Source organism: Octopus sinensis, linkage group LG23 (genome assembly GCF_006345805.1).
Source record: "Octopus sinensis linkage group LG23, ASM634580v1, whole genome shotgun sequence".
NCBI lineage: Eukaryota > Metazoa > Mollusca > Cephalopoda > Octopoda > Octopodidae > Octopus > Octopus sinensis.
Window position 1 is genome coordinate 10,795,126 of NC_043019.1, and position 27,004 is coordinate 10,822,129.

At 36.5% G+C, this 27,004-nt stretch overlaps 1 protein-coding gene across 3 annotated transcripts; it reads left to right on the forward strand.

Annotated features, from left to right (window-relative positions):
- LOC115223448 (MAP kinase-interacting serine/threonine-protein kinase 1) lies at positions 1-25,481 on the forward strand. 3 transcript variants are annotated; one of them, XM_029794005.2, is made up of 10 exons: positions 1-1,025; positions 14,433-14,631; positions 18,251-18,348; positions 18,499-18,620; positions 19,371-19,402; positions 19,546-19,650; positions 20,360-20,415; positions 21,036-21,329; positions 22,483-22,691; positions 24,640-25,481. In XM_029794005.2, the coding sequence occupies exons 1-10, from the start codon at positions 1,017-1,019 to the stop codon at positions 24,959-24,961; spliced, it is 1,446 nt and encodes a 481-aa protein (XP_029649865.1). In that variant the 5' UTR covers positions 1-1,016; the 3' UTR covers positions 24,962-25,481. The 3 variants fall into 3 exon arrangements, with proteins under 3 accessions (XP_029649865.1, XP_036368436.1, XP_036368438.1); XM_036512543.1 differs by lacking the exon at positions 1-1,025 and adding an exon at positions 11,439-11,700; XM_036512545.1 differs by lacking the exon at positions 1-1,025 and adding an exon at positions 12,157-12,177.
- Positions 25,482-27,004: the final 1,523 nt, after the last annotated feature.

A 27,004-nucleotide genomic window follows, 5' to 3' on the forward strand; every position in this document is an offset into this window, starting at 1 on the left:
GCGACACGCAGCCAGGCACCATTCAAGCGCTTGGTTATGAAAATGGATAGGTAGTGAAGAATAGTGTGTTCCGCCCAACTTTTAGGGGAAGTCTTACTTCCAGCCAGTTAGCTGAGGGTGACAGGCAGGTTGAAGAAGGAAGGAGAAGAAAGAAGTTTAGTGGTTGTTTATTTGTTTCTTGTCAAAGTCTCTTCGGGGAAAGAAAAAAAAGGTTCCCTTAAAAAGTCACCCACCCGGGGTGTTGTTATAAATATTCAAATATATATATATTATATATATATATATATTTATATTTATGCACCCTTTTTTACGAAAGGGTTTGTCATTCAAAGGCTTAACAAGAAAGAAAACGGAAGATCTCCTCCAACACCATTTATATATAATAACAATAATTTTATTTATTGTTATTATAACTTCTTAGAAGCGGGTAGAAGATTTAGAGAAAAGAGAAGCGATAAAAGGCAATAACAACGATAAGTAGGATTTATATATTTTTCCTGCCGAGTACCTTGAAAGAGAGAGACTGTGGTTCTGTCTTGCAGTGTTCTGTCCATCTTGAAAGAAAAAAAAAAAAAAAGGACTTAATTATTATTGTTGCTGCCCAAAAAGAAGACAAGAAAAAGACCTCTCTTCTGCATCTTTCTTTGTTTCTTAAAGAAAGTATATTTTTTTTTAACTGGACGCATCCACAAAACCACCCGTGGGGTTATATATTTAAATATATATATATATACAATATATATATGTATATGTGAAGGCGGTAGCGATTTGGAGAATTTGAAGCAGCCTAGTGTGCCTAAAGTACAACCTTACTAGTTAAACAAGTACCCTAAAAAAACTAGTAAGAAGTACCCGTTACTGTATTATTATTTATCACTACCACCGTTGGATATATATATAATATATTTATATATATATATATAATAGTCATCTGTCATAATTTATTCAACCAATATCAACACCAACATTATTTATTGTTGAAAACAACGTTTTTTTACTCTTGAGGACTTGGCATCATGTTAGAGGTAAGCTTTACTTTGTTTTCTGTAACTGCCTATCTCTATCTTTCAATATCTATCTATCTATCTATCTATCTATCTGTTTATCTATCTATCTATCTGTTTATCTATCTATCTATCTATCTGTTTATCTATCTATCTATCTGTTTATCTATCTATCTATCTGTTTATCTATCTATCTATCTATCTATCTATCTATCTGTTTATCTATCTATCTATCTATCTATCTATCTATCTATCTATCTATCACAATGCCTAGATCTATATCATTATTTATCTTACCTCTATCTAGTTTTTATGCATCTGTCCTCTCTCTCTCTCTCTCTCTAAATCTACCCACATCTCTGTTAATAAATATAAATACAAACACATGTATTTATGTTCTCTGTCCATCGTTACCTATAGAATCTGTTATTAATTAAACCCGATGTAACTTCATTGATTACCCTTGGGACGATTTGCTAAGTCATCTTTTAAAGGCGTTCGGTGGTTTTCCCCCCACTCTTTTCTAAACTGTAGCGTTTGCACTACAGAATCTGTTGTTCCATCCTTGACCGCCTCCCCCCATTCTGGGAATTTTGTGTAGAAGAGGTGTTGTTGTTGTTCAACCCCCCCCCCCCAGGTCGACTGTGATCGAACAAGTCGTTCCAGAAATGACATATCACCATTTTATTTTTATTTTCCTTTCAGATAGTAGTACCTACATCTTTGGGGTTACTTTACACACCATAATTGCCACTCCCCCACTATTTTTGTAAGATTTACAAGTTATTTATTTCTTACATGTTACACCCAACTACACGGGTCTCTTTCATTGTTAACGTAGTTGTTTATTTTCTGGCTGGACTTGACAATATCTATACAAGACGTTCCAATCATGACTACCCCATATTTTTTTGTAGAACTACATTAGCCCGTGTTTTTTTTTTTTTTTTTTTTTTGTATGGACGCACGTCTCTGAACAAGCGGGTCTGTGACCAGAGACAATTCTAGCCATAATTATCCTACCAAATATACTCGAAACTACATCATACATTTGTCCTTTTATGAGACAGAAGTATGTGGTTTGAGGGAGACCTAGCAACTTGATGGGTTTGTTGTGGTTTTGGGCCTTAAAGTGAAGATGGTTTGACTGAGTAGAAATCCTTTGGGACATGAATATAAGATAGCACATCTTATCTACTCCCAGTGTAGTCTTTACTATTTCTCTATGCATAACTCCTTTCCTTTTACTCCGATCTGGGTGTATAAAACTGTATGCAGGGTTGAAAATTCCCTTTTCTCAAAGACCAGGCATGAAAGACTCGGGGCACATTGTAATTGTTTATCGTCGTTCCTCGAATTAGGGTGCAAAATTTGCACCACTAATACTGGCCATCTCCTTCATATACTTTGAGTAATGTTTAGGCAATAGAGGTGGCTTTGAGCAATGTTTAGGTAAATAGAGGTGGTTATTGTTTAACCCTTGGTCAGCTATAAACGAGCAACCCTTAAATTATCAAATGCTTGGCCTAATCCAACCATGACTTGACTGTCAACAATGTAAACAGAATTCTTCACACATACACACTCACACACGTCTGCTGTTTGTTTATTATTGTAGCAGCACTCGTGATTTTTGTTATGGTTGGTGGTGGTGGTGCTTGTAGCCTTGTGTTGAGGGTGTTTGTTTTTTTATTGTTGTTTAGTTTCAGAATAACACTGATGAATGTGCGCTGGTCTATAATCAAGTGTTCCAACGATGACCATCCCCCTCTTTCTCTTGGACTGAGAACCACATTAATCTCCCAATGTGTCCATCTGATTTGAATGAAGCTGGGTGTATTTTAAGATCGTAGGGTATAATTTGAAGAGTTAGCTGTTATTCTTAGAAGGTTCGATCGAACATTAGTAGTGTTTGTTGATGAATATAATTCTTGTTTATACTCTAACAACTCCGACCAGATCTTATAAATATAAATAAAAGGCATTCCGTGACCAGTTTCTTTTTTTCAAAAGACGTTTTGATTTGAGGGAGATTTGGCTGTTATTTCTTGCAGACCAAGCGACCACTCTGTTATTATCACAGTGTAATGGTGGTGGTAACTTTCTCCTCCCATTTTCCTGTTTTGTTTGGAAAATTCCATGTTTTGTTTATTTGAAATCTTGTCAATCTGTTTACCAAAATTTTTGTTGTTGAGATGGTGCTAATAGTGGTATGTTATATTAATTTTAATAACCAATACCCCAGTGATATTAATTTTAATAACCAATACCCCAGTGATATGTAGGTTTATTTTTTTTCTATTTGCCCCTCCCCAACTCGTCTTGGTTTTCTAGAACCTACTGCTAGATATTTAGGCAGAGAGGTGGGAAACGGTGTTGTCTTGTATTAGTACTAGCTACCCCGACCACCACAAATACTTAGAGAACCTTATGTAGGGTTTATTAACTTGTATGTACCACTGCAATCATTCTTGAATTATTTTCCATTATTTTATTAGGCCTATTTTTTTTTTAAATCACTAAATAAACTAAACCAGTTTTCCAAATCGTTTTGCTTTGCTTTCATTTCATTCTTTCTCCAACATTTACAATTTAAGTGGTTAGCTATGATTGTTATGATTCAATTTCGATTCTGAATTGCACCAGATTCAAGTTGTTTAGTTGTAAGGAAAAAAAAACTTGGGTCAAGATGGGAGCAGCAGAAACGGTTCCTGTGTCGGATCAGGTCGGGTCGGGTCGAGTTCACTTGTTCTGTAACTGATTTTTTTTTTTGGGGGGGGGGGTATTTATTCACGACATTATTAATAAAATAATAATTTATAAGAATTGGTCATATCAGTTACGATAATCCTACCTCCACACTCAACTTCTAAACAATTTTTTTTCATCCAACTCGTTTATTTTTCCTCTGTCCTCTCTCATCATAACTATTGACCCCAGGCCATTCATTCATTCTCTCTAAAGCTTCCTTCCTTGTTTAGATTATAATTATCAATCATTATTTAAATATCAATCAAGGCAGTTCTGCTCCCATTATTTATTACTGTGTTTATGTGTATGCATAATTACATATTTGTGTGTGTGCGTGTGTATGGCATAGATTCGACTCCGTCGTCTCCTCGAAATGTCCACTTCAAAAGAAAAATATGTGGCGTTGCAGATCGACATATTTTATTTGCCATTTTATTCTGTTTTTGTTCATATAACGAAACTGCGTCTTTAACTCTGCTCTACTGCTTTTTCCCGCTGATCCTCTGCTGCTTTCCGTTTCCTCTCCACTGTTTCTCTGCTGCTTTCCGTCTCCTCTCCACTGTCTCTCTGCTGCTCACCTACTGCACTGTATGCGGAACATCCACTGCTCATATATATAAAACTCTGCTCTACTGCTTTTCCCCCGCTGATCCCCTGCTGCTTTCCGTCTCCTCTCCACTGTTTCTCTGCTGCTCACCTACTGCACTGTATGCGGAACATCCACTGCTTTATATATATACACTATTCCACCCCTGCACTGGAGTAGTAGTAACGCGCGGTGGGCAAGAGAGAAGTTGAATAAATAGATGTTGTTTTCACATATTTTAGTGCATCTCTTTCATATTCTACATACCTCAATGCGTATATACATGCGCACACTTGCTCCTAATATTGCCTACCTACACTGTTGTCACGCTGCTTCGACATAACAAATAAATATGAGAGAGAGAGAGAGAGGGTGTGTGGTCGGACGAGGCTGGTTGAAATAGAATAGAATTGACAATAACTGTTTTATGAGAAATCTATTGAATCACGCCACTAACCTATTTCAGCAATGTTTGTTTACTTCCAAAGCTGACTCGAACCTACCAACCTCCACTCTCTCTCTCTCTCTCCTCTCTCTCTCTCTCTCTCCTCTCTCTCTCTCCCCGTCCTCTCGTCCTCCTCCTCCTCCTCCTCCCCTTTCTGTCTACACAAAACAATTCCGTCGTCTTTTGTCTTTTAGAAGAAATCTTGTTGCAGCCGTTGTGTGTTGATGTAAACACAAGAAAGAATGTGTGTGTGTATATATATATATATATATATATATATATATATATATATATTATATATATATATATATATATATATATGCATATATATATATATATATGCGTGTGTGTGTGTGTATATATATATATATATATATGCGTGTGTGTTTGTGTATATATATATATATGCGTGTGTGTTTGTGTATATATATGCGTGTGTGTGTGTATATATATGCGTGTGTGTGTGTATATATATACGTGTGTGTGTATATATATGCGTGCGGGTGTGTGTGTGTATACAAATGCGTGTGTGTATATATATATGCGTGTGTGTGCGTTTGTGTGTGTGTGTGTGTGTGCGTTTGTGTGTGTGTATATATATATGTGTGTGTGTGTGCGTTTGTGTACGTTTAATACACGTGTATGTAATATTTACATGTGTATGTTCAGAGAATAATACTTGTGCGTTTTATGTATTGTCAATGCGCAATATATGCATCACGTCCGTATCCAACACACGTGTGTGTATTTATATACGGACATACATAATATGAGACAGAAATGGTATGTTGTGCACTTTAGGAATTCGTCCAAGCACTTGTACTCCACTCTTCTGGTGTGATAGATTATATCTATGATCAAAATCATTTCATTCCAGCTACAGCCATCTATCTCCACTTATTAAAAAATAACCCATATTCTACTATTGTACCCTTTTTTTCTCCCAGTAGGATGCTGCTATTTGGGGGAAAATTTGGGAGCTTTTTCTGTGTAAAAAGTTGTCCCTCGGAAAATTTGGGAGCTTTTTCTGTGTAAAAAGTTGCCCCTCGGAAAATTTGGGAGCTTTTTCTGTGTAAAAAGTTGTCCCTCGGAAAATTTGGGAGCTTTTTCTGTGTAAAAAGTTGTCCCTCGGAAAATTTGGGACCTTTTTCTGTGTAAAAAGTTGCCCCTCGGAAAATTTGGGACCTTTTTCTGTGTAAGAAGTTGCCCCTCGGAAAATTTGGGAGCTTTTTCTGTGTAAAAAGTTGTCCCTCCTACTCCTATCTTCGTCAGATCCACCTCATTAATGTTAAAACTTAGGCCAATCCTGGTTTTCAGACAGACCCCTTTAATGATCGATATTCCCTAAAATCTCATTAAAAGGTAATGCGGGGGTGGGTGGTGGGATTTTGTGGCAACTGTGGGTTTTGTGGGTTTTGGTAATAACGGATTTAGAAAGAAAAAAATTCCCATCCTGTTCATTTTGCCCTCTACGGATCGCATTTCTTTTTGTTGTTGTTCCTCTGCCCCCCCCCCCCCCATCCTCATCTTTCGAGCCTCTGGGGGATGATGAAATCAAGCCCTGCTGGTTTTGGGTAATAACGTATTTAACAAAAAAAAAAAAAAAAATTCCCCATCCCATCCTATTCATTTTGCCCTTTACGGATCAAGTTTCTTTTCATTGTTCTTCCTCCGCGCCTCGTCCCCCCCCCCCGTCCTCATCTTTTCGAGCCTCTAGGATGATGAAATCAGCCCTGCTTATTTCGTGTTTTCTTGTTTCCACTCATCCTGCAGCAGATACATTATGAAATCCACAACAACAGACACACACGCGAGGATGTATTAATAAACTCGCAAACACTTTAATCTTCGCTACTTAACTGCCTGCCCTGCATCCTGTTCTCTCTCTCTCTCTCTCTCTCTCTCTCTCTCTCTCTCTCTACATCTGACACCCATGTTCACTCACCACCCCTGTATTTTTAAGTACAAGCACATGACATACCTGAGGTTGGGTGGTACCGAATGGGTGGATGGATGTTGAAGCACCGATATTTAAAGATTTTTTTTTTATACTTATTTATATATCTCTCCATTCAGATTCTCTCTGAATCTTTGGATTTTTCTACACGTTGTTCCGTGGTCGAGCATCGGAACCAACCTATGTAGATAGATCAGACGATCCAGTCACAACCACCTTGTCACAAAGGCAGTTGGGCAGTTGGAGGGTGTGATTTTAAATAATAGATTTAGCTATTTCCAGTAGTTTAATTGGTGGCTCTGTAAAAGACCTATTAAAATATTTTTTTTTAATATTCCTAATCAGCTTCAGCTGTACTAACGATATTAAAACAAATGGGAGATTGTGATAATAATTCCTTTCTGTGGAAATAGAGAACGGGGACAAGGACAGATCAGCTATTGATATGATATTGATCGAATAGCATTACTAACATTATTTTTATTTGTTAGAAATATCTGTAAACAAACACTAAAATCATGTGGACGAGGTAGCATTTGTATATTATTGGGCTAAGGTTTTTGTGACCTCGTCCAGGGCACTACGCGCCGTTGACTTTTTTTTTTTTTTTTTTTTTTAATAAAAAATTCGTGGTACCCCTGTTGAACACTGCTCTTTTAGGCCTTTATTTAATCGCAGATTTAACCCTTTTTTCCAAATGTATATCTGAATGTAAAAGACATTGCAGGTGAGAGGTGTCAACCTTCTTCACATTCTTGTTCTGCCAATCAATCTTTGCCAGTGACTGCTCGGTGCAGAGTTCAGATTTCTCCCAAATAGCACCCTCATTTTTTTTTTTTTTTTTAAGGAAAAGGAAGATGCAGGTCCCATAAAAACGTGATGATGACGTTTGGTTAGCTCTAAATCTATTTCAATTTTGGTGTAAACACGTGCTCACGCGCACAACCTTATGTTTTCTCTAATTAAGCCTTTCGGCTGTTTAAGTAAGTTTGTTACGTTTTCTTAAGATGAGAGATTTGGCTTTTATGTTTAGCTGATTCAGTATTCGTGTAATGGTTTCCTCGTCCGGGTAAGCGTTGAGGACTTACACGGATGCATGTATGAATACGCGCACACGAGCAGAAAACGTGCGTGTACATGCATGTGCGTGAGTGTTATTCAACATTTAGTACATTGGAACTCGACCTGCTAGAAAGAGCAGCCAAATCTCACTTCATCTGAAAGAGGGTCCAACTAGATATTTGATCCCTGCTTTATAGAAATACAGGGTGTTAATGCAACATTTAGTATATCGGTACTCGATCTGCTAGAAAGAGCAGCCAAATCTCACTTCATCTGAAAGAGGGTCCAACTAGATGTTTGATCCCTGCTTTATAGAAATATAGGGTGTTAATGCAACATTTAGTGCATTGGTACTCGATCTGCTAGAAAGAGCAGCCAAATCTCGCTTCATCCGAAAGAGGGTCCAACTAGATATTTGATCCCTGCTTTATAGAAATACAGGGGTGTTAAATGCAACATTTAGTACATTGGTACTCGATCTGCTAGAAAGAGCAGCCAAATCTCACTTCATCTGAACGAGGGGTCCAACTAGATATTTGATCCCTGCTTTATAGAAATACAGGGTGGTAATGCAACATTTAGTACATTGGTACTCGATCTGCTAGAAAGAGCAGCCAAATCTCACTTCCATCTGAAAGAGGGTCCAACTAGATATTTGATCCCTGCTTTATAGAAATACAGGGTGTTGTTAATGCAACATTTAAGTACATTGGTACTCGATCTGCTAGAAAGAGCAGCCAAATCTCACTTCATCTGAAAGAGGGTCCAACTAGATGTTTGATCCCTGCTTTATAGAAATACAGGGTGTTAATGCAACATTTAGTACATTGGTACTCGATCTGCTAGAAAGAGCAGCCAAATCTCACTTCATCTGAAAGAGGGTCCAACTAGATGTTTGATCCCTGCTTTATAGAAATACAGGGTGTTAATGCAACATTTAGTACATTGGTACTCGATCTGCTAGAAAGAGCAGCCAAATCTCACTTCATCTGAAAGAGGGTCCAACTAGATATTTGATCCCTGCTTTATATAAATACAGGGTGTTAATGCAACATTTAGCACATTGGTACTCGATCTGCTAGAAAGAGCAGCCAAATCTCACTTCATCTGAAAGAGGGTCCAACTAGATATTTGATCCCTGCTTTATAGAAATACAGGGTGTTGTTAATGCAACATTTAGTGTATTGGTACTCGATTTGCTAGAAAGAGCAGCTAAATCTCATTTCATCTGAAAGAGGGTCCGACTAGATATTTGATCCCTGCTTTATATAAATACAGGGTGTTAATGCAACATTTAGTACATTGGTACTCGATCTGCTAGAAAGAGCAGCCAAATCTCACTTCATCTGAAAGAGGGTCCAACTAGATGTTTGATCCCTTGCTTTATAGAAATACAGGGTGTTAATGGTTAGAAAGCCTTTGGTCATATTCTATTAGAGTAAAAGTCTTCAGAAAAACATTTATTCGATGTTAAAATATTTACAAGGTATTGTGACGGGTGCGTGTAGAAAAGTACAAACGTCAAATAATGAACAAAACACAACATGCATATCTTTATACACGTACATGCATTCATATATACACAGCAAAAAAAAAGCAATATAAGTGGTTGTTTTTATTATTTTTTGTATTTTTTCTTCTTAATCGATCCAGTCAGATCACATGGCTAATGTTTTCTTGTGAAATCTCCACTCAACAACCAGTGACTCATTCAACTAAATTTGTATCTCTTTTGGCTGTTAGTCATTTCCAGATGTCTGTTATATAATAATGTGGTATCCCTTCTATTGATGACTACAGCAGGGTGGCAGGGAAAAAACCTGTGTTTACAGTACGGGTAAAAAAAGAACCCTAACATTTCTTCTGGTAGCAGTCGGCAGGCACTCGTTGGTACCCCCCTTCGACTGGGCTTTTTCACTGATGTGGGTCCCGAAATCATAATCTCCTTTAGTCGACAGCTTTTGTGGGAAGGGAATGTTCCTCGATGCAGGGCTGTAGGTAATAAAATATCGTATATATCTGCTGTCTTCTAACTAAATTAGGGCTCTTTGGCTACAAGTATAAATGGGTGGATTCGTGTATGTATGTATGTATACATTATAGTCAATAATATCGGCTCTTGTACTTCACTCGAACTTATTTTATCAAATCTGGAAGGGCAACAGAGCAAGGGGTAGGAGTTGATGATTTGAACGAAATCTCAAGAATCGCAACGAAATACTATAATCGCTCTACTGGCTCTGTCAATCTGTCGCCTTCCTTGTTAACTTTATTGACATGAATTTTGGGGGTTAAAGAAAAAACTTGTGGGTGTTATAAATATTTCCATTTATATTTAAGCGAATTAATCTCTTGTTTAATAAATTTGAAGGGGGTACGTTTTTTAAATTTTTTTTTATTTGGCACTGACTTGTTGAGATTTCGTATATAGATACCTATGGGGTAAACATGAAAGATGTAGTTGGGACGGTGTTAGTGATTGCATCAAAAGTCTGTATGTAATACCAGGATTGTTGCGGGACAATTTAAAGATATTTTCACATCCGTTTAATATTTGCTATTATAAGAGAATGATTAATTAAGGTTTGTCTACCCTGATTGAATGCGGCATTTTAATTTAAAAAATCCAGTTTTCCTTCACACAAATGGTGGTGGTGGTGGTGGTAACAGTGGGCCTTACACAGAAATAGAATGAGGAAAAGAAATATAAAATAAAAAATGTGTAGGTAGTTAGTTATACAAGGATGTGGTCATATGGCCCTCTGTTCTGTTAAAAGAGGACCTCCATGTTGGGCCGATCAAGGGGGCCTCTCATAAATCCCTGGCTACCCATGGGAAGCTCACTTTCCTCTCTTCTCTAACCTACAGATACATGCTAAGATTAGAGCCTTTACTCTTGCCACTTGCGCGACTGCCACCCACCCTTTAGCAAATGCTGGTGTAATATATAGTAATAGTATTAGATGCTGTAGAGATAGGATTTCTTGTAGCAGGGTATTGATTACCCGTTTGTTTCTCTAAGTCCCACACCTCTGTAATGGAAGCGTTAGGAGGTAGGAAGCAGAAATGTAAAAGGAAAAGTTATTAATGGGGGCTTTTTTTTTTATTGTTTCAGAATCGTTAATTGTTTGTTTGTTTCAGAATTGTAATTTCCATAAATTCCTTTCCCATGAGACTTATGAGGGACAGCTGATCCAAAACTCTTATAATTTCTGCTCCACCCCACCCAGGGAATCAACATTTTAACAAGATAACCACATTTTCTAAAACGTGAACGATATTTCAACCTCGTGCTTCCAGTCTTTGTCTTTTGTTATTGGTGCTGTGAAACTCTTAGTGTGTAGGCGTTTAAACTGTTGATAAAGTGTGTACGATAGTGGGAGCGTGAGTGGTTTTTCTTCTCTCAAACTGCACATGGTTGGTTGTTCTGCTTTTGAAAGCGATGTGAAAAACTGTCAAAATTCTCCCACCCGCTCCAACAGTTCCGATTTTCAAATTGACTTGTCTTCATATAGCATTTAGGACTTCGTTTGTGTGGTGGTGTTCGTGTGTTGTCTCCGTTTTGTGTTTGTAAGATTTCTGTTAAGATTTCTGTTGGCTTACCCGATTTTATATTTAAATCCTTGGGGTTTTGCTACTGTCGCATTTGTACCGTTTGCGTGTGTGTTATATCATTTATAATTTTGTCACTATGGTGGATACTTCGGTTTACTCCGATTCGTACAGTCGAGGAGAAAATACAGTGAAAGGGGATTTGGTTAACAGAAGTCGAAGGAACTTGAAGTGTGAAGACCGTGGTACTCTGTATTCATTCGTTGTTGCCCATTTCCTCGAGATAAGGCTCTGGAATGTTAAGCGACTGCAAGAGATCTACGTGCCTTTGTTGGTTTTCATAGTAAGTAGCGGTGGTGATGGGTGATAAAACTTGCATCATTTTGGTAACTTAAACTCTCTCTCTAGCTTGTTGCTATTGGTGCCAGCCAGCCAACCAACCAGCCCTCGCCTGTGCTTTTCAGCTCACATCTCACCATCTCTCGCTTTTCAGTTATTTTCCACCTGCCAGATACTTCGCATCATAACCTAAGTTGCTCTGCGTACACAGTCTCTCTCTCTCACCCCCCTTTTCTCACATACTCTCTCTCTCTCTCTCTTTCTCCCTTTCTTTCACCCCCTCTCCATCTTGCACGCGCGCGCTCGCTCTCTTTCTGATCTCTCTCTCTCTCTCTCTGAGAGTCTTCCCCCTCCCCCATCCCTTCTGCACGCTACTTTACACTGCATGGCTCTATCAACAGAGCCCTGCAGGCCTGTCACTGTGGAGAAGTTACCATTATAGGAATTAGGAGTCGCGTCGTAGTCTCGGCTATATTTATTAGTAAGTAAGTACTGCACATGTCTCTGTATTGGTTTTGATTTTTGCTTGCTAATCCGTATTTATTGATGTTTGAAAAACTTTTAAATGCCCCGTCTGCAGTTGCGTGTGTATGGTATGTTTATATGCACGCACGACATTTGGGATATCTAAAACTATATAACAAAGTTTTTTCTGTTTTTGTTTTATAGAGGAAAGTTTTTACTAGATTAAGTACATTGTTGGCTAATCACACATACACACACATACATACATACACGTTCTTTTTTTGGAACAGTGGACCTCGAAGTATACATAATAGAATGTAAATTATTGGGTTGGAAAAACCTGGCGATCCTTCGGTTGAGACGACGTCATTTCGTCCTCTTTTCAACTCTGCGACTTTTATCTATGTCATCTGGGATGGTTGGTTGTGTGGGTAGAATGATGTCGCCTGCCAATAACCGCAGGATTGTCAAAAATCCCTTTTTGGGTGGGTAGAAAGAAAAAAAAACGTCGAAGTTTGCCTGAAACGTCAACAACAAACATTCACACACTCTCAAACAGATGGGTGGTGGTGGTGGAAGAAGCAGAACTAGAACTTGTGTAAACTGGGGCATATTTACATTTAATCTGTTGGCTGTAAAACAACAGTGGTCAAAGTGCTCAGAGTTTCATGCAAGGAAATCTCCAGGTCCTTGGGCCACCTAGGTAGTTTTATAGGTAATAAATAAATAGATAAAACTTATAAGCAAGCAGTAAAAGTGTTAAAGATTATAGAAAAAGTCTCGATGTTGATGTTACGTAGCTAGTCTCTAGTTTGGCATTCTTGTTTTCGTGTACACCTCACTGAAACATGTCCAAAATATTCTCTTACTCACTGCTAGGTTTATTACAGGTTGGTGAGCAGGTGAATTGTTTTACTTTGTTGTTGTTTAGTCTCGGATAAGGCCTGATTCATTATGTAAATATACAACTAGACTAGACAATTTTTTTTTTTAAGGCAAAAACAACAAAACGGTAAAAGTTGTGATTTGTGGGGGATTTAGTTAATTCTGGCAAAGGAGTTAACATATTAGGTTTGTTTGTGATTCCAACCATTTGTAATTCAGTGCCACCCTTTTATTGAATGGGCCCTTTTTTTTATGAACACCCAATTGCTTGTTTTTTGCAAAAACAGCAAAAAAAAAAAGGTTTCAAATTTTAGAACAAGGCCAGCAATTTCAGGTGAGGAGCTAAATCAAATCGAACCCAGAGCTCATCTGGTACTTATTTTACCGACCCCGAAAGGGTGGAAGGCAAAGTCGACCCTGGTGGCATTTGAACCCAGGACAAAAAACTACTAAGCTTTTATTATAATAATAATAATAATTCATTTTACTGTAGGGCACAAGGCTTGAAATTTTGGATAAGGGAGCAAATTGAGTATGTTGACCCTACTGCTCAGCTGCTTTATTTTATTGACCCCTAAATGATGAAAGGCAAAGCTGACCTCAGCTGAATTGTGAATGCTGAACGTTAAGCCAGAAGAAATGCTACTCAGCATTTGGTCCTATATAGTAATGATTGTGCCTGCTTGATTCCTTAATAATAGTAATAATAATAATGATAGTAATAATTCTACACAGTGGATTATTTTCATATGCCATTCCATCCAACATGTGCTGCTTTTTTAGGTATTGGTATAGATGAGTGTTTTGAATTTTTATGGGAAATACTACTTGTCTATTGAAATAATGTTGGACTTTTAAAGAACCATTGGTCTAGTTATATAATTAGAGTACATGTACGTCAAAATTTCATCTCTTCTGTCAGTACAAAAAGGGGGCCCATCAACATTGCTTCATGTGATACATGTAGCAGAGAGGAAGAGTTGAGTCCCTGTTTGTGTCCATCTTCAACATGATGTCATCCCATCCCATCCCAAGTTCATCAGTAACATCTGACCCATTGCCATCATCCATATACTGGCTGCCAATATCTTTCCACAAATCTGTCCACTAAATTGTGTGTGTCTCCGTCTGATACCTTTGCATGTTTGGTATTGCAGAAGAGAACCAGGCAAATTTGGTATCGCACAGCTAAGCAAAGAACACCATGTGGATTTGGTGTCACACAGCTAAGCTAAGAAATAACACCTTGTGTGTTTTATATTGCACAGCCTCTAAGCAAACAATGATTGTTTTGTATATTTAGTGTAACAGCTAAATGAAGTCTTGTACATGCCTCCTGCTTGGGTATTGCAGCTAATGTGACTTTTATTTTTTGATTTTTTCCAGCTTGAGATTCAACCTAAACCAATTAGTTTTATCGAACGGCCAAATAGTCTGATGTTGGACAACAGTATCACCCTCGATGGGGTGCAGTTAATGCACAATGTTGAGGCTGACACCGACTGCAACGAACCTAATTTGGTTACCAGAAATAACAGCAAGAAGAAGAAAAAGAGGGCAGCAATTAGAGCAGCTAATTTTTTAGGTGAGTTTATAATTTAAACTACCATGGTGATTCAATTTATATATATATATATGTATGTATGTATGTGTATATATATATATATGTATGTATATATATATATATATAATCATCAGATGAGTAATTTTTTTGTTGATCTACACGGATTATATATAAAAATGTTGTAAATAACGTGATGCAATAAACGTACTTTTAACTTGGCTGTGCTACTGGAATATTAACCAAGTGGTTCTATTAATCTTGATGGGGTTTTACAAAGACGGTGTGCACATGTAACCAGAGGAACGGCCATCCACAGACATTGCAATCTCGGTTCTTAATTACAGGTCCCCAGTGAAAGTGCTGTTATGCAAATGAGGCAAAAAAAAAAGAAGAAATTGCCTTTTGCTCATTGCATTGGACAAATTGTGTCAGATAAAAAGCATATTGTTCTTCAATTTGTTCCGCTGATAGAGAACCCTGCATTTTAAATATGGGTTCTATTTGCACAGCAAAGCTGAATATACTCGTTAAATAACATGTCTGTTCTTCCATTTTATTGACATGTAGATTTTGGACATGAAGTTTTTGAGAAAGTGGGTTTGCATGGTCTGAAGTCCTCTTTGATATTGACCTTTTGGTGTCGAGTCTTTTCATTCCACTAAACTGAACCAGATACATTATAGAGAGTTTAGTCATTTTTATATATCCACTCCTCTATACACACAAAGTGTTAAAAGTGTTGTTAATAATATTTTTGTGTGGAATCTATTTGTGTACTGCAGCTAAAACAGCTACAAGTCTAGCAGTCTTTATAGCCCAACAGGCATAGCAGAGAGAGAGAGAGAGAGAGAGGAGCTGATAATTTCATTTCGGCTATATATAATACTATATATATATGTGTGTATATATATATATATATATATAAATACCTACCTCTGTATGCAGCAGAGAGAGAGAGAGAGAGGGTGAGTGAGCGACAAAGAGGGAGAGAGTGTCTAAACATCAAACTACGTAGTTTGTGACATCTGAAACTTTTAGCTCCAGAATAGTTTGCGAAGAGCAAACTTAAGCTTTTACCGAGAATTTTCTTCTCCACTTCTTTTAGCAGCCATCTTTATACCTGCTTTTATAAGTTTTTTTTTGTTTTTTTATTTATTTATTTATTTATTTATATCACATTTGAATTGGGCTCAAATTTTTTTGTTTTCTTTCTCTTCTGAATTGTGTAATTTAAACTGTGTTGGTTGTCCTAAAAGAGAAAAAGTCGGCGGGCAGACAATAAAATGCCACTTTAAATCACTACTCTCCCTCTCTCTCTCACCTCTTCTCTTTCTCTCTCTTCTCTCTCTCTCTCTCTTGTTTATCTACCTATGTATCTAGCTTCATCTTTTTTTTCTTTTTTGCTTTACAGCAAAGAAAAAAAAAAAAAAGCCTTGTCCTTATTTTTTGTTTTGGTCTATTTTTTTTTTAAATTAGAAATTTCCCAAATATGTAGCCACTGCCTGTTTTTAAATAGACATGCACCCGTGCACACACACAAACACATTCATACTACATGCACACACACACACACATACTGTCTCTCTTGTGTGCATGTATACACAAGACCTCATTATTTACATACTTTAACTGTTTCTAAATATCTCCACTATTTGTCCCAGACATGTTGGTGTGTTTTGGTGTATGGTTACTCTTAAAAAAACCCTCCCCGACTCAATTTCTTTTCTGTAGTCCTCAGAGGTTGACCACCCCATCTATGCAAGTGGAAAAAGGGTCAGTGCAATCTGTTTAAAGTCCATCAGATGCCTTGTACTTGTATGAAAAGTCAATGCGCCCTCTCTGTCTCGAAGCACAGAAAATAATATGCATACTTGCTGCTTCTGCTGCCTGGAGATAGCATTAAGAGTTCCGTCTGTGGAGCGCTTAACTGCATGCACACACACACTAATTCAATGAACAAGCCATGCTGTTAAAGATTGAACAGTTGGAACTCTGTGTTAAAACCTGACAAATCCATTTACATTTTTTTGTACAATTAACCAGAGCAATGTGGAAAATTAGCTGGTTCCGACTACTACTAATACTACCACCACCACTTGCTGTCTTATTAGCAGATTTTTTTCTGATTTTTTTTTTTTTTTTTTTTTTTTTTTTTTGCAAACTGACCAACTCTGGTTGTTCCTGAATAAATAGTTTTAGATTAATCTTGGTTGCTGGATATCTTACTTTAGCTAGACTTTACTCCATGCCGTGCTGTGCTGTCTACAAACAACTAAAAAAACCTGTCGGTTCTCCTCTGTCTTAATTCCTTGTTGCTTGTGTGTAATTCTAACTGCTATTTAGGATAAGAAGTGGTTATGGTGGTGGTGATGGCAGTCGTGGTGGTTCTCTAATATTGGCTCTTAAATACTAACTGCTGCTTCCATTAAACAGTTGTCTTGATAACTGGTCAGTTATATTTGTTGTTGTTGTCCTCATTTGTCTGTCTGTTTATTACAAAATTCCCCCCCCCCATCCTACTTGCTCCTCCTCTTCCTCCAAGTTGCTGATAAACTTGCTCAGTAAAGTAGTACCCTGCAACACTTGGCTCTCTTCCAAACGTTGTGTACTTTTCAATGATAGAAGCGACCTTCACGTGCTTCTTCTACCTACTACGTCTGTCATCATCTTTGTGGGTGTGGAGAATAGAAAATTTTACCAGATATCTTCTCAAACCTGGTTAACTAGCTCTCTTATCATCTAATTAATATTGCGATACATCTTTAATAACCCCTTTCGAACTGGTAACATCAGAGACTGCTTTATGGCACAAACTTCTAGTTTAAAAATTATCTTAATTAAAACCTTCCAGCAAAAATTCTTATTAATTTAGGTTTCAAGCACCAGCATAAATAATGAGTTATTTTATATGGAATTCCTTATTATTTTCAAAATTAATAGAATCAAGGGCATGGTTTTTCAACAGGAATGTGGCAACAAACTGTTTTCTTGATGATTGTAGATGTTCATGGCTAATATATTTTAATATTTCTTTAATCCTTTAGCACTTAAGCAGTCCATATCTGGGCCAAATATTTGACCCATTGTAGGTGTTCTTTTTGTAGACATTCTTTATGGCTAATATATTTTAATCTCTCTTTAATCCTTTAGCACTTAAGCCGTCAATATCTGGGCCAAATATTTGACCCATTTTTTATTTAGACTACCCAGATCTGGCCTGTCACACCTACCCTACAATGTCATTTAAAAAAATGATCATTTCATTCATATCTGGCTCAAATATTCTATTTTGTATTCAAACTGGCCTGATTTGGCCTCTTACACCTACTCTGCAATGTCATTCTATAAAATAATCACTCACATCATCGAAATCTTGAAGCTACAGGATAATAAATAATGCATGATGAATTAAAAACACTGTGGATAAGTAAGCAGTAACTTTGAGAGAATAATCTGAATATTAAAGGGTTTTTAAAGTTTTTATTGATGACCATGAGGGAAGAATTCTTTTGCAGATTTTGTTTGTATTAATTGTTAAAATGCTGTCCTTCATATGCCAATTTTGAGCCTTTCATTTGATACCAGCTGATCTAGACTGACTTTTATTAAAATTTTGTCCCTCCGTTCTAATTATTACCAGATCTGTATAAACCAACTGGCGAAATCTTAGGGCAAGGGGCTTACGCAACAGTTCGTACCTATATTCATACACAAACTGAAAAGGAATATGCTGTAAAGGTGAGCATTAGCTTCACTTGCTAATTGATACATATATAAATAACACTGGTGTTGGTATCTCCCTCCTTTGCCTTTTGTTAATTTGTTTAAAGATTCATTAGTAATTTGTTTAATTGTTTTTTTTTTCTTTTCTTTCTTTTACTTTGGCAGATAATAGAGAAAAATCATGTAAGATCCCGCAACAAAGTTTTCAAAGAAATTGAAATATTTCATCACTGTCAAGGCCATGCTAACATATTGCAGCTCAACGAATATTTTGAAGAAGATGAGCAGTAAGTGTTGCCCTCCCTCTTTTATTTAAGAAACTGTTATTTAATCCTTTAATCCTTTGCCTGCCCCAAAGCATTTCCATAAGTTTCTCCTAAGTGTCATTACTTGTTTTCAGACTTTTACTTATTGGTAGTTAATTTGCTTAAGGCGGCGAGCTGGCAGAAACGTTGGCACGCCGGGCGAAATGCGTAGCCGTATTTCGTCTGTCGTTACGCTGTGAGTTCAAATTCCGCCGAGGTCGACTTTGCCTTTCATCTTTTCGGGGTCGATAAATTAAGTACCAGTTACGCACTGGGGGTCGATGTAATCGACTTAATACCTATGTCTGTCCTTGTTTGTCCCATCTATGTTTAGCCCCTTGTAGGTAATAAAGAAATAGGTAGTTAATTTGCTTTACTTGGTGGGTAAAATGTATTGGTACTATATAAGTTGGTGGATAATATATATTTTTAGTTTTGAGACCTTAGATTATCAATCAGCCAAGTCTTGTGCCTATCGTGAAAAGAATTTGTTCCAAACATTCCACTTAATAACAATAATATTTTACTAAATTCTTCATTATTTTTCAAAATTAATTGAAATGTAATAAAAAGATTAAGGCTCTTGTTGTTAGCTAACTATTTCTCTTCAGAGTATTTGAGAACTTTAAATTGATAACATATTGTTAATTTCTTATTTTTAAATTTTTTTTAAGCTGTTAAATATTTCAGTTAATGATTTCCACTAAATTTTTTTTTCTTTTCCTTTTTCAGATTTTTTCTTATCTTTGAGAAAATGGAAGGAGGTATGTTGATTTCTTTTCTGGCCTTTATGATTCCACATTGTTTCGATTTCTTGGTTTTTCTTCTTTTTCCTCTTTCCTTTCATATGCTTGAAATTTGAGACAGTTTTAATAATTTTGGCAATATTATCTCTATTTTTCTTCAGGTACTTTGTTAGCTAATATAGAACGCCGAGGTCATCTAACCGAACGAGAGGCCAGTATGATAGTACGAGACATAGCTAAGGCTTTAGACCACATTCACAACAAAGGTAAGCTAACTTCTTAAATTAAGTTTCTCATAATAAGAGCTATGAGGCTTAGAAATGGGGTTGATAAATTGCCATGTTCATAAAAGGACGATTCCTATAGCCTTAATTCTAAGAAATCAGAGGCCCATAAAAAGAAGTATATGAAGGTGTAGCTTGTTTCCTTACCATATATGGTTTGGGGTTGAGTCTGACTGTAAGGTACCTTGGGCAAGTGTCTTCTACCAGAGTCTTGGGCCAACCAAAGCCTCATGAGTGGATTTGGTGGAGAGAAACTGAAAGAAGCCTGTCAGGTGTATGTATGTGTTTGTATACCCTTGTCTCAATAGTTGTAAACGGGTCCCTGTCAGATAAGCAATGTGGTTCATCTTCCTTGCAAAACATATCTGGCCATGGGAAAATGTTATCTTGCTTGGAAATGGGTGAGGGTTGGCGGACAGAAAGGAGGACATCTATCCATAGAAAAATCTGCCTCCCCCCATGCAAGAATGGAAAATTTGACATTAAAATGATGAAGAATGTAACCAAACTCTTTCATCTTCTCTAAGGAGCTTGTGTGTGTGGGTTAAATTTTGCTTTTTTTTTTTGTTTTATGGAATTTAAGACCTAGTGACTAGTATTTTATCTGTTTTAAAAACCACTAGTTTTTTAAACTCGTCTCTAGATAAGAGTAAATCTTATTGAATTTTTTTTATTATCTTAATTTTTTCAGGTATTGCACATCGGGACTTGAAACCAGAGAACATCTTGTGTGGTAGAAATGGTGAAGTAAGTATTTTCTTTGACATTTCATAATCTACATTAACCTTTTTGATACCAACACACTGAAACTGCCTCTTCTAGTTCTACAATACAAACTTTGTTTTAAAGTGATTTTAAATTAAAACCTTCCATTGATATTTCATGTTAATTTATGCCCCAAAATACCAGCTTGCCCTTAACTCCTTGATGGAGTTATAGAGATACTTTTGTGATGTACAGTATTTCTTAGACATTTTTTGACCCAATGAAACCTATCCTCTCTAGGGCTGAATACTTTCAATTTCTTTCTAAAAAGAGACGGAAAGAATGAGTGAGAGCAAGAGAATTGATTCCAGTACTTGACTAGTACTCAAGTACTTTCGTTTATCAACCCTGAAAGGATAAAAGGCAAAGCTTATCCCAGTGAGATTTGAGTACTGAGTGTAGAAATGGTTATTTCAAAGCAATCAATTCATTGCTCTAACAACTCTTCTCATTGGTCAACTTTATTTAAGGAGGGAACACTTAAGGAAATCCTTTCTCATATTAGAGAAAAGGATGGGGGAAGGTCCCAGTGGTATGTCTTAATATAAATTTAATTTTTCTTTTAATTTTTCTTTAACCTTTCATTTTTTTCTTGTTTCCAGATTGTCACAATCAAGATCTGTGACTTTGACCTCGGTAGTGGAATTCCAGTTCATAGTGAGGAATCCGACCCAGTCACAACACCCGAACTACAAACTCCGGTAGGGTCAGCTGAATATATGGCCCCGGAGGTTGTGGATGCTTGGGTGGGTGAGGCATTTTCTTACGATAAGAAGTGTGACTTGTGGAGCTTGGGCATTATACTCTACATAATGCTGTGTGGCTACCCACCGTTCTATGGCCAGTGTGGTGAAGACTGTGGCTGGGAACGCGGAGAAAACTGCCAAAATTGTCAGGTAAGCATTGTTATACTTACTTTTACTATTTCATTAGTTTCACTCGTTAGTGTGGTCATGCTACACAACACCACCTTGAAAGATTTTAGTAATTTATAACAAAGTTAGTTAAAACCTATTATTGATTTTTATTGATTCTGTATTTGTCAAATGGTTAAGCTCACATAAGTTACATCTATTTTATTATAAATTAGTTTATTTTAAAATTGTAAATGATTGCTACTGTCATATAATCAGTGGCATTCATTTACAATATATGATGAAAACATTTGTAGCTATGGAGAAATATTAACCTTACTTGGAAACAAATAAAGGTTTGTGCAGGGCCCAACTAGAGAATTGCCTGTGGGGCTCTCTACAAAAGCTGAAAATTGACATGTTATGCTTTGTGTAGTATGCAGTTGCCGCCGAAAAGCATTGTGGACTTTGAGGCTTCGAGGCTTCACCATTAGCTACAATGATATATGCTAAAAATTCATCATAGTGTCCTTTGGTGTTAGGAAGGGCATCCAACTGTAGAAACTCTGCCAGATCAAGATTGGAGCCTGGTGCAGCCATCTGGTTCACCAGCCCTCAGTCAAAATCATCCAACCCATGCTAGCATGGAAAACGGACATTAAACGATGATGATGATGATGTCCTCTGCTCAAGTGTGTTCATGGGGACCCAATTTGAACAGTTTTCATCATAGTGTCCTTTGGTGTTAGGAAGGGCATCCAACTGTAGAAACTCTGCCAGATCAAGATTGGAGCCTGGTGCAGCCATCTGATTCGCCAGCCCTCAGTCAAAATCGTCCAACCCATGCTAGCATGGAAAGCGGACGTTAAACGATGATGATGATGATGTCCTCTGCTCAAGTGTGTGCATGGGGACCCAATTTGAACAAATCTACCTTGGCTTAAAACCAGTCTTGGTGTCAGGAAGGACATCTGGCTGTACACAGAAAATATGCCATAATAAATTCCACATCTGATCTATGTCTGGCATAGAAAGGCAGACATTAGAGTGATGATGATTATCTTGATGATTGTGGCAGCTTGGGGCTCTCTGGCAGGCTTTTTATTTTTTTGTAGTTAAGTGTCATCAATTTACGGAATTCTTTCTCTTGTTCTGTCATTCATATTTCCTTTTTTTTTCCCTTCTTCCCAAACAGGAGAGCCTGTTCACTCGAATCCAAGAAGGTATCTACGATTTCCCTGACAGCGAATGGCGTGACATTTCCGATGAGGCCAAAGATCTCATCAAACATCTTCTAGTCCGAGATGCTCGTTCACGCTACTCAGCGATGGATGTATTGAGAGACCCGTGGGTTGTACAACCTCCGGCAGCTACTCCTTTAGCAACTCCTCGTATATTAACCAGGTACGTCAACCTGTTGATTATCTTTTCGTTATTTACACACCTCTCGTAGGTGTTTAGTGTGGCTGTGTGGTCAAGAGGTTTCTACTGTAGCTTCAGGCCAATCAAAGCATTGTGAGTGGATTTGGTAAGCAGGAAAAAAAGCCCGTTGAATGAATATATATATAGGGTTAATCCAAACGGGAAAACAGAAAAAACAACATGTGGAACAATTACAGTATTATTATTATTAGGCGCTCAGGAAAATGGAAGAAGGAGGGTATGACGTTTCGAGCGGAGCTCTTCGTCGGAAACATAGGAGAAAGAAAGATCCCGAGACGGGAGGACAGAGGAAAAAAAATTGCAGGTAGTCTTCACGAGGTCACATACTAAAAAGACGGAAGTGGTAAAAAAGGAGGAAAATGTTTTTTAAAAACAGGAGAGCTGAATCAATATATATATATATATATAATGTATGTATATGTGTGTGTGTACCATAGTCTATACATCATGCAATGATTGTAAAAGAGCAGTCATACAAGTGAGGTGATTCATTTCCAGTCTTCGATGGGAAACTTGTTTAGCTGTGGGAAAGAAAATTATTTTGGAAATGGGTGAGACTTGCTGATAGATGGGGAAGGATATATATGGTCATAAAAATTTGCCTCAGCAAATTCCGTTTGATCCATGCTAGCATAGAAAAGCAGCTGATGACGATCTCGATATTCACCAGATTTCTAAACTATCATGGATTAGAAGAGTGTTCCACTATCTAACCACCTTCTGGGCACCATTTTTCATGCAATAGAGATGAACCTGTGATAGGACTAAACAGCCCTCCTCTACTTTGCGATAGAGGAAACCTGTGTTAACAGTTCACATCTCTTCTGCTATTTTTTTTTCTGGAAGATTTTTAAAGCTTGATGCTCCTTAACAGCATGGATTTGGTACCTTTATGCTTCCAGCACTAGGTGTTCTACAGCAAAACTAAAGGTGCCTCTATATCAATTTTTATTCAGAGTTACTGTTCTCTTAAGCAGAATCTACATCTTCCTGAGTCTCTTTAATGAGGCTGGGGAGTATTTTCTACACTTTTTATGGTTTTATGGCATGGTTGGAATGTGTTATTTGAAAATGTGTAGATCAGTTTATCATGAGAACAGTTGGGTTTATAAAGTCCATTTGCCTGTCCATTCTGAATTGCTGTTTACAAGAGCATTATACTTTTACTAAAAGGTTACATGTAAACCATTTAAATACTGAAAATATATTAGCTACACTGTTTTATCATTAGAAATGGTATTCTAAAATAGGTGCTATGAAAGTCTGTTTTGAGATATATGGAGAAGGTAGAAAAGTAACACATGGATATGTGTAAGGAAAATAAGACAAGGTAGAAAATGCTAAAATTATTTTATCATAAAGTATATTTCAGTACCAGTTTCAGTCTTATTTTCCTTAGATATATATGTGTATATATATATGTATATATATGTTCTACTTTAACCTGTTAAAATGGCTGCAAGGACCCGTTTGGTAAATAAAACTTTTTGCCTGTCTTGTGTGTCATGTGATACACATTTCTCTGGCATCCATGATACACATACCCAGTTTTTTTTCAAACTTCAGAATAACTTGGGACTTAAGATAGCTTTATATTACTCTGAAGATGTGAAACAAGGATAATTAGAAAGGTCCCATAACAAGCATGGATGTTTAGGACAAACTTATGAATGAAAATGCTTCAGACCAGCAAAGGGCCTAAAATAGTTGTTTTAGACGAGTAGAAGAGATGGAGGTTTAAAAATTATAAAATGAGGTAAAAGGAGTGGGAAATAGTTGGAGGAATTTCCAGAGAAAGAACATTTAAATTGACTGTTTATTTTACTTGAAAATATTTTCTGTAATATTTCTCTCTCTCAATTTTCATCCGAATAAAAGTAATTTTATTTTTAAAATTTTGCTTTTCCAGGAATAACAGTACCAAAGATCTGGAATCTTTTGCTGAGACGGCCATTTCCATCAACCGCATGATGCAGCAGCATCTGGCCATTTCTGAGCAGAGAACCAGAGGTTTCGGCAAATATCAGAGTACTGACAGTTCCAGTGTTAAGTTTATCCTGTCTTCACCAGGCTCTTCTAATCTGGCCCGGCGCCGTGCCACCTCTTCCAGTGGAAAATCCCACTATTCCGAAGACTCCACTGATAGTGCAAATGGCTCCCTTGGAAGTTCAGTTTCTTATGAGAATGTCTATGGCTATTCATTTTCATCCAGTGCTGCTCCCAGCCCTTAAACCTCTCGTAACCCCTATGTGCATAAAACATCCTGCACAAAGGGGGTGGGGAGGAGTTGTTTTTTGTTTCTTTATATATCCCGCCCATTTCCAGTTTTTTTTTTTTGTCTTGTTTTCTGCCCCCTCCTGTTGTCCCCTGTCCACCACCACCACCACCACATTTAATTTGTAAACCTAAAATCAAATTGTACCTTACAACTTTTCCTTCCCCTATTTGTCAATTCGGTTACCTCATCATATCTACTTTTTCTTGATCTTCTCCCCCCCCCCATCAGTTTGCTATTTTTATACACAGAAACCCTTAAATAATTTTGTTCACTGTACAATACAAACCAATTTGGTTCCCTACTTCCCCACCATCCTCCTTTCTAGTCCATATTCTCTTCACTTCTTTTTTTTTTGTGGGTTGGGGTCCTTCTGTTTTTTTCTTTTTTTTCTCCTGCCCTACATTACTGCATTTTAATTTCTGTCCCTTGATGAATCTTCATATATTTCTCACCATTTAGCTTAATTCTTACAATAAGAAATAAGAAATTTTTCCTATTCTTCCTTCCTCTTTCTTTCTTCCTTTTCTCTTAAATAATCTTAATCTCTGGTGCTTCCATTCTTCAGTAAATTTCTCTGCATTCTATATTGGAGTACTTGATCCTGGCTATAATATGAACTGATAAAGCAAATATCAAGCAGGAGGTTTTTTTCTCTAAGACTTCCTTTGTTATTTGTAACACACCTCCGACACCCACCTTCCTTACTTTTGATCTCTTAACTTCCGCACACCACAAAAACCAATTCTTGTTGAAAGAAATAAATCAAACGACCTTACTTTCTCTTCTCACCTTTTCCTCCTCTCTCTCTCTCTCTCTCTCTTGCTTGTATCCCCCACCCCACCTTCTCTTTCCCCCTGTTTTCATCACTTCTCATTTCAGCATAGGGAGTGTTCCTTTTTTTTTTTCTTTCTTTCTTCCTTCTTTTGTTATCCCTCGTTATAAGTCTGTCACTAATTAAAAGTATTATGATAGGATCAGGGACCATTCAATTTACAAGAGAGTTTCAACAAAAAAATTTTAAATATATAATATATATATAATGTATGTATGTATGTATGTGTATATGTATATATATATATGCATATATATATATATATATATAATGTGTATATATATATGTGTATATATATATATATATATGTATATATATGTATATATATATGCATATATATATATATATGTGTGTATATATATATATGTGTATATATATATATATATGTGTATATATATATGTGTATATGCATATATATATATATATATATGCATATATATATATATGTATACACATACAGATATACATACACACACTATATAAGCCCTCCCAAATGATTATCAAACCAAAAATAATAGGTTAAGTTTTGTATTATTAACTTAATTAGAGAACAGGTTAATTACGAAAACTGTTTGCATTGTCTGTTTATAGTTTTTTTTGATTTTCACTTAAACTTAATCGCTATTAAGGAAAAAAAGAAAACTTTTTTCCTATTCTTTTCCTCCTGGTTCTCTGGAAATAAAAATTTAATTTGCGATCTTGTTGCTAAAATAAATAAATAAACAAACAAAATAACTAAAACCAAAACGTATGTTGACTAAACAAAATTATGAATCGTCCTCCTTTTTTTTTTTTTTTTATATAAATTTTCTTTTGATTTTACTTGGCCTTAAAAGAAGAAAAAAAATAAATTTGACAAGATTTTATTTACACAAATTTAATTTTTCCTAATGACATGTGAAAAAAGAAACAAAAAACATCACAATGCAAAATGCAACAGAGTTATTTATTTGATATATTTAAAAATAAAAAAATAAAAAATAAGCTAAAGAGCTTTCAAAAAAGCTTTAAAAAATAATTAAAAAAAAAAAAAAAAAGCAACCAATGAAAAAACATTTCAAATGGTAAAATCTGCTTCCTTGATCCCTTCAGGATCCTCCTTTTTTTTATAGATTCTCAGAAAGATCATTTATCTGATGAAATCCTTGAAAAAAAAAAAAGAAA

Bases quoted from the DNA above. Each gene is read 5' to 3' on its own strand.
- LOC115223448 (XM_036512543.1), top strand. From the start codon at position 11,497: ATGGTGGATACTTCGGTTTACTCCGATTCGTACAGTCGAGGAGAAAAT. The intron at 11,701-14,432 runs GTAAGTAGCGGT...GATTTTTTCCAG, and splicing joins TGCCTTTGTTGGTTTTCATA to CTTGAGATTCAACCTAAACC. The intron at 14,632-18,250 runs GTGAGTTTATAA...AATTATTACCAG, and splicing joins TAGAGCAGCTAATTTTTTAG to ATCTGTATAAACCAACTGGC.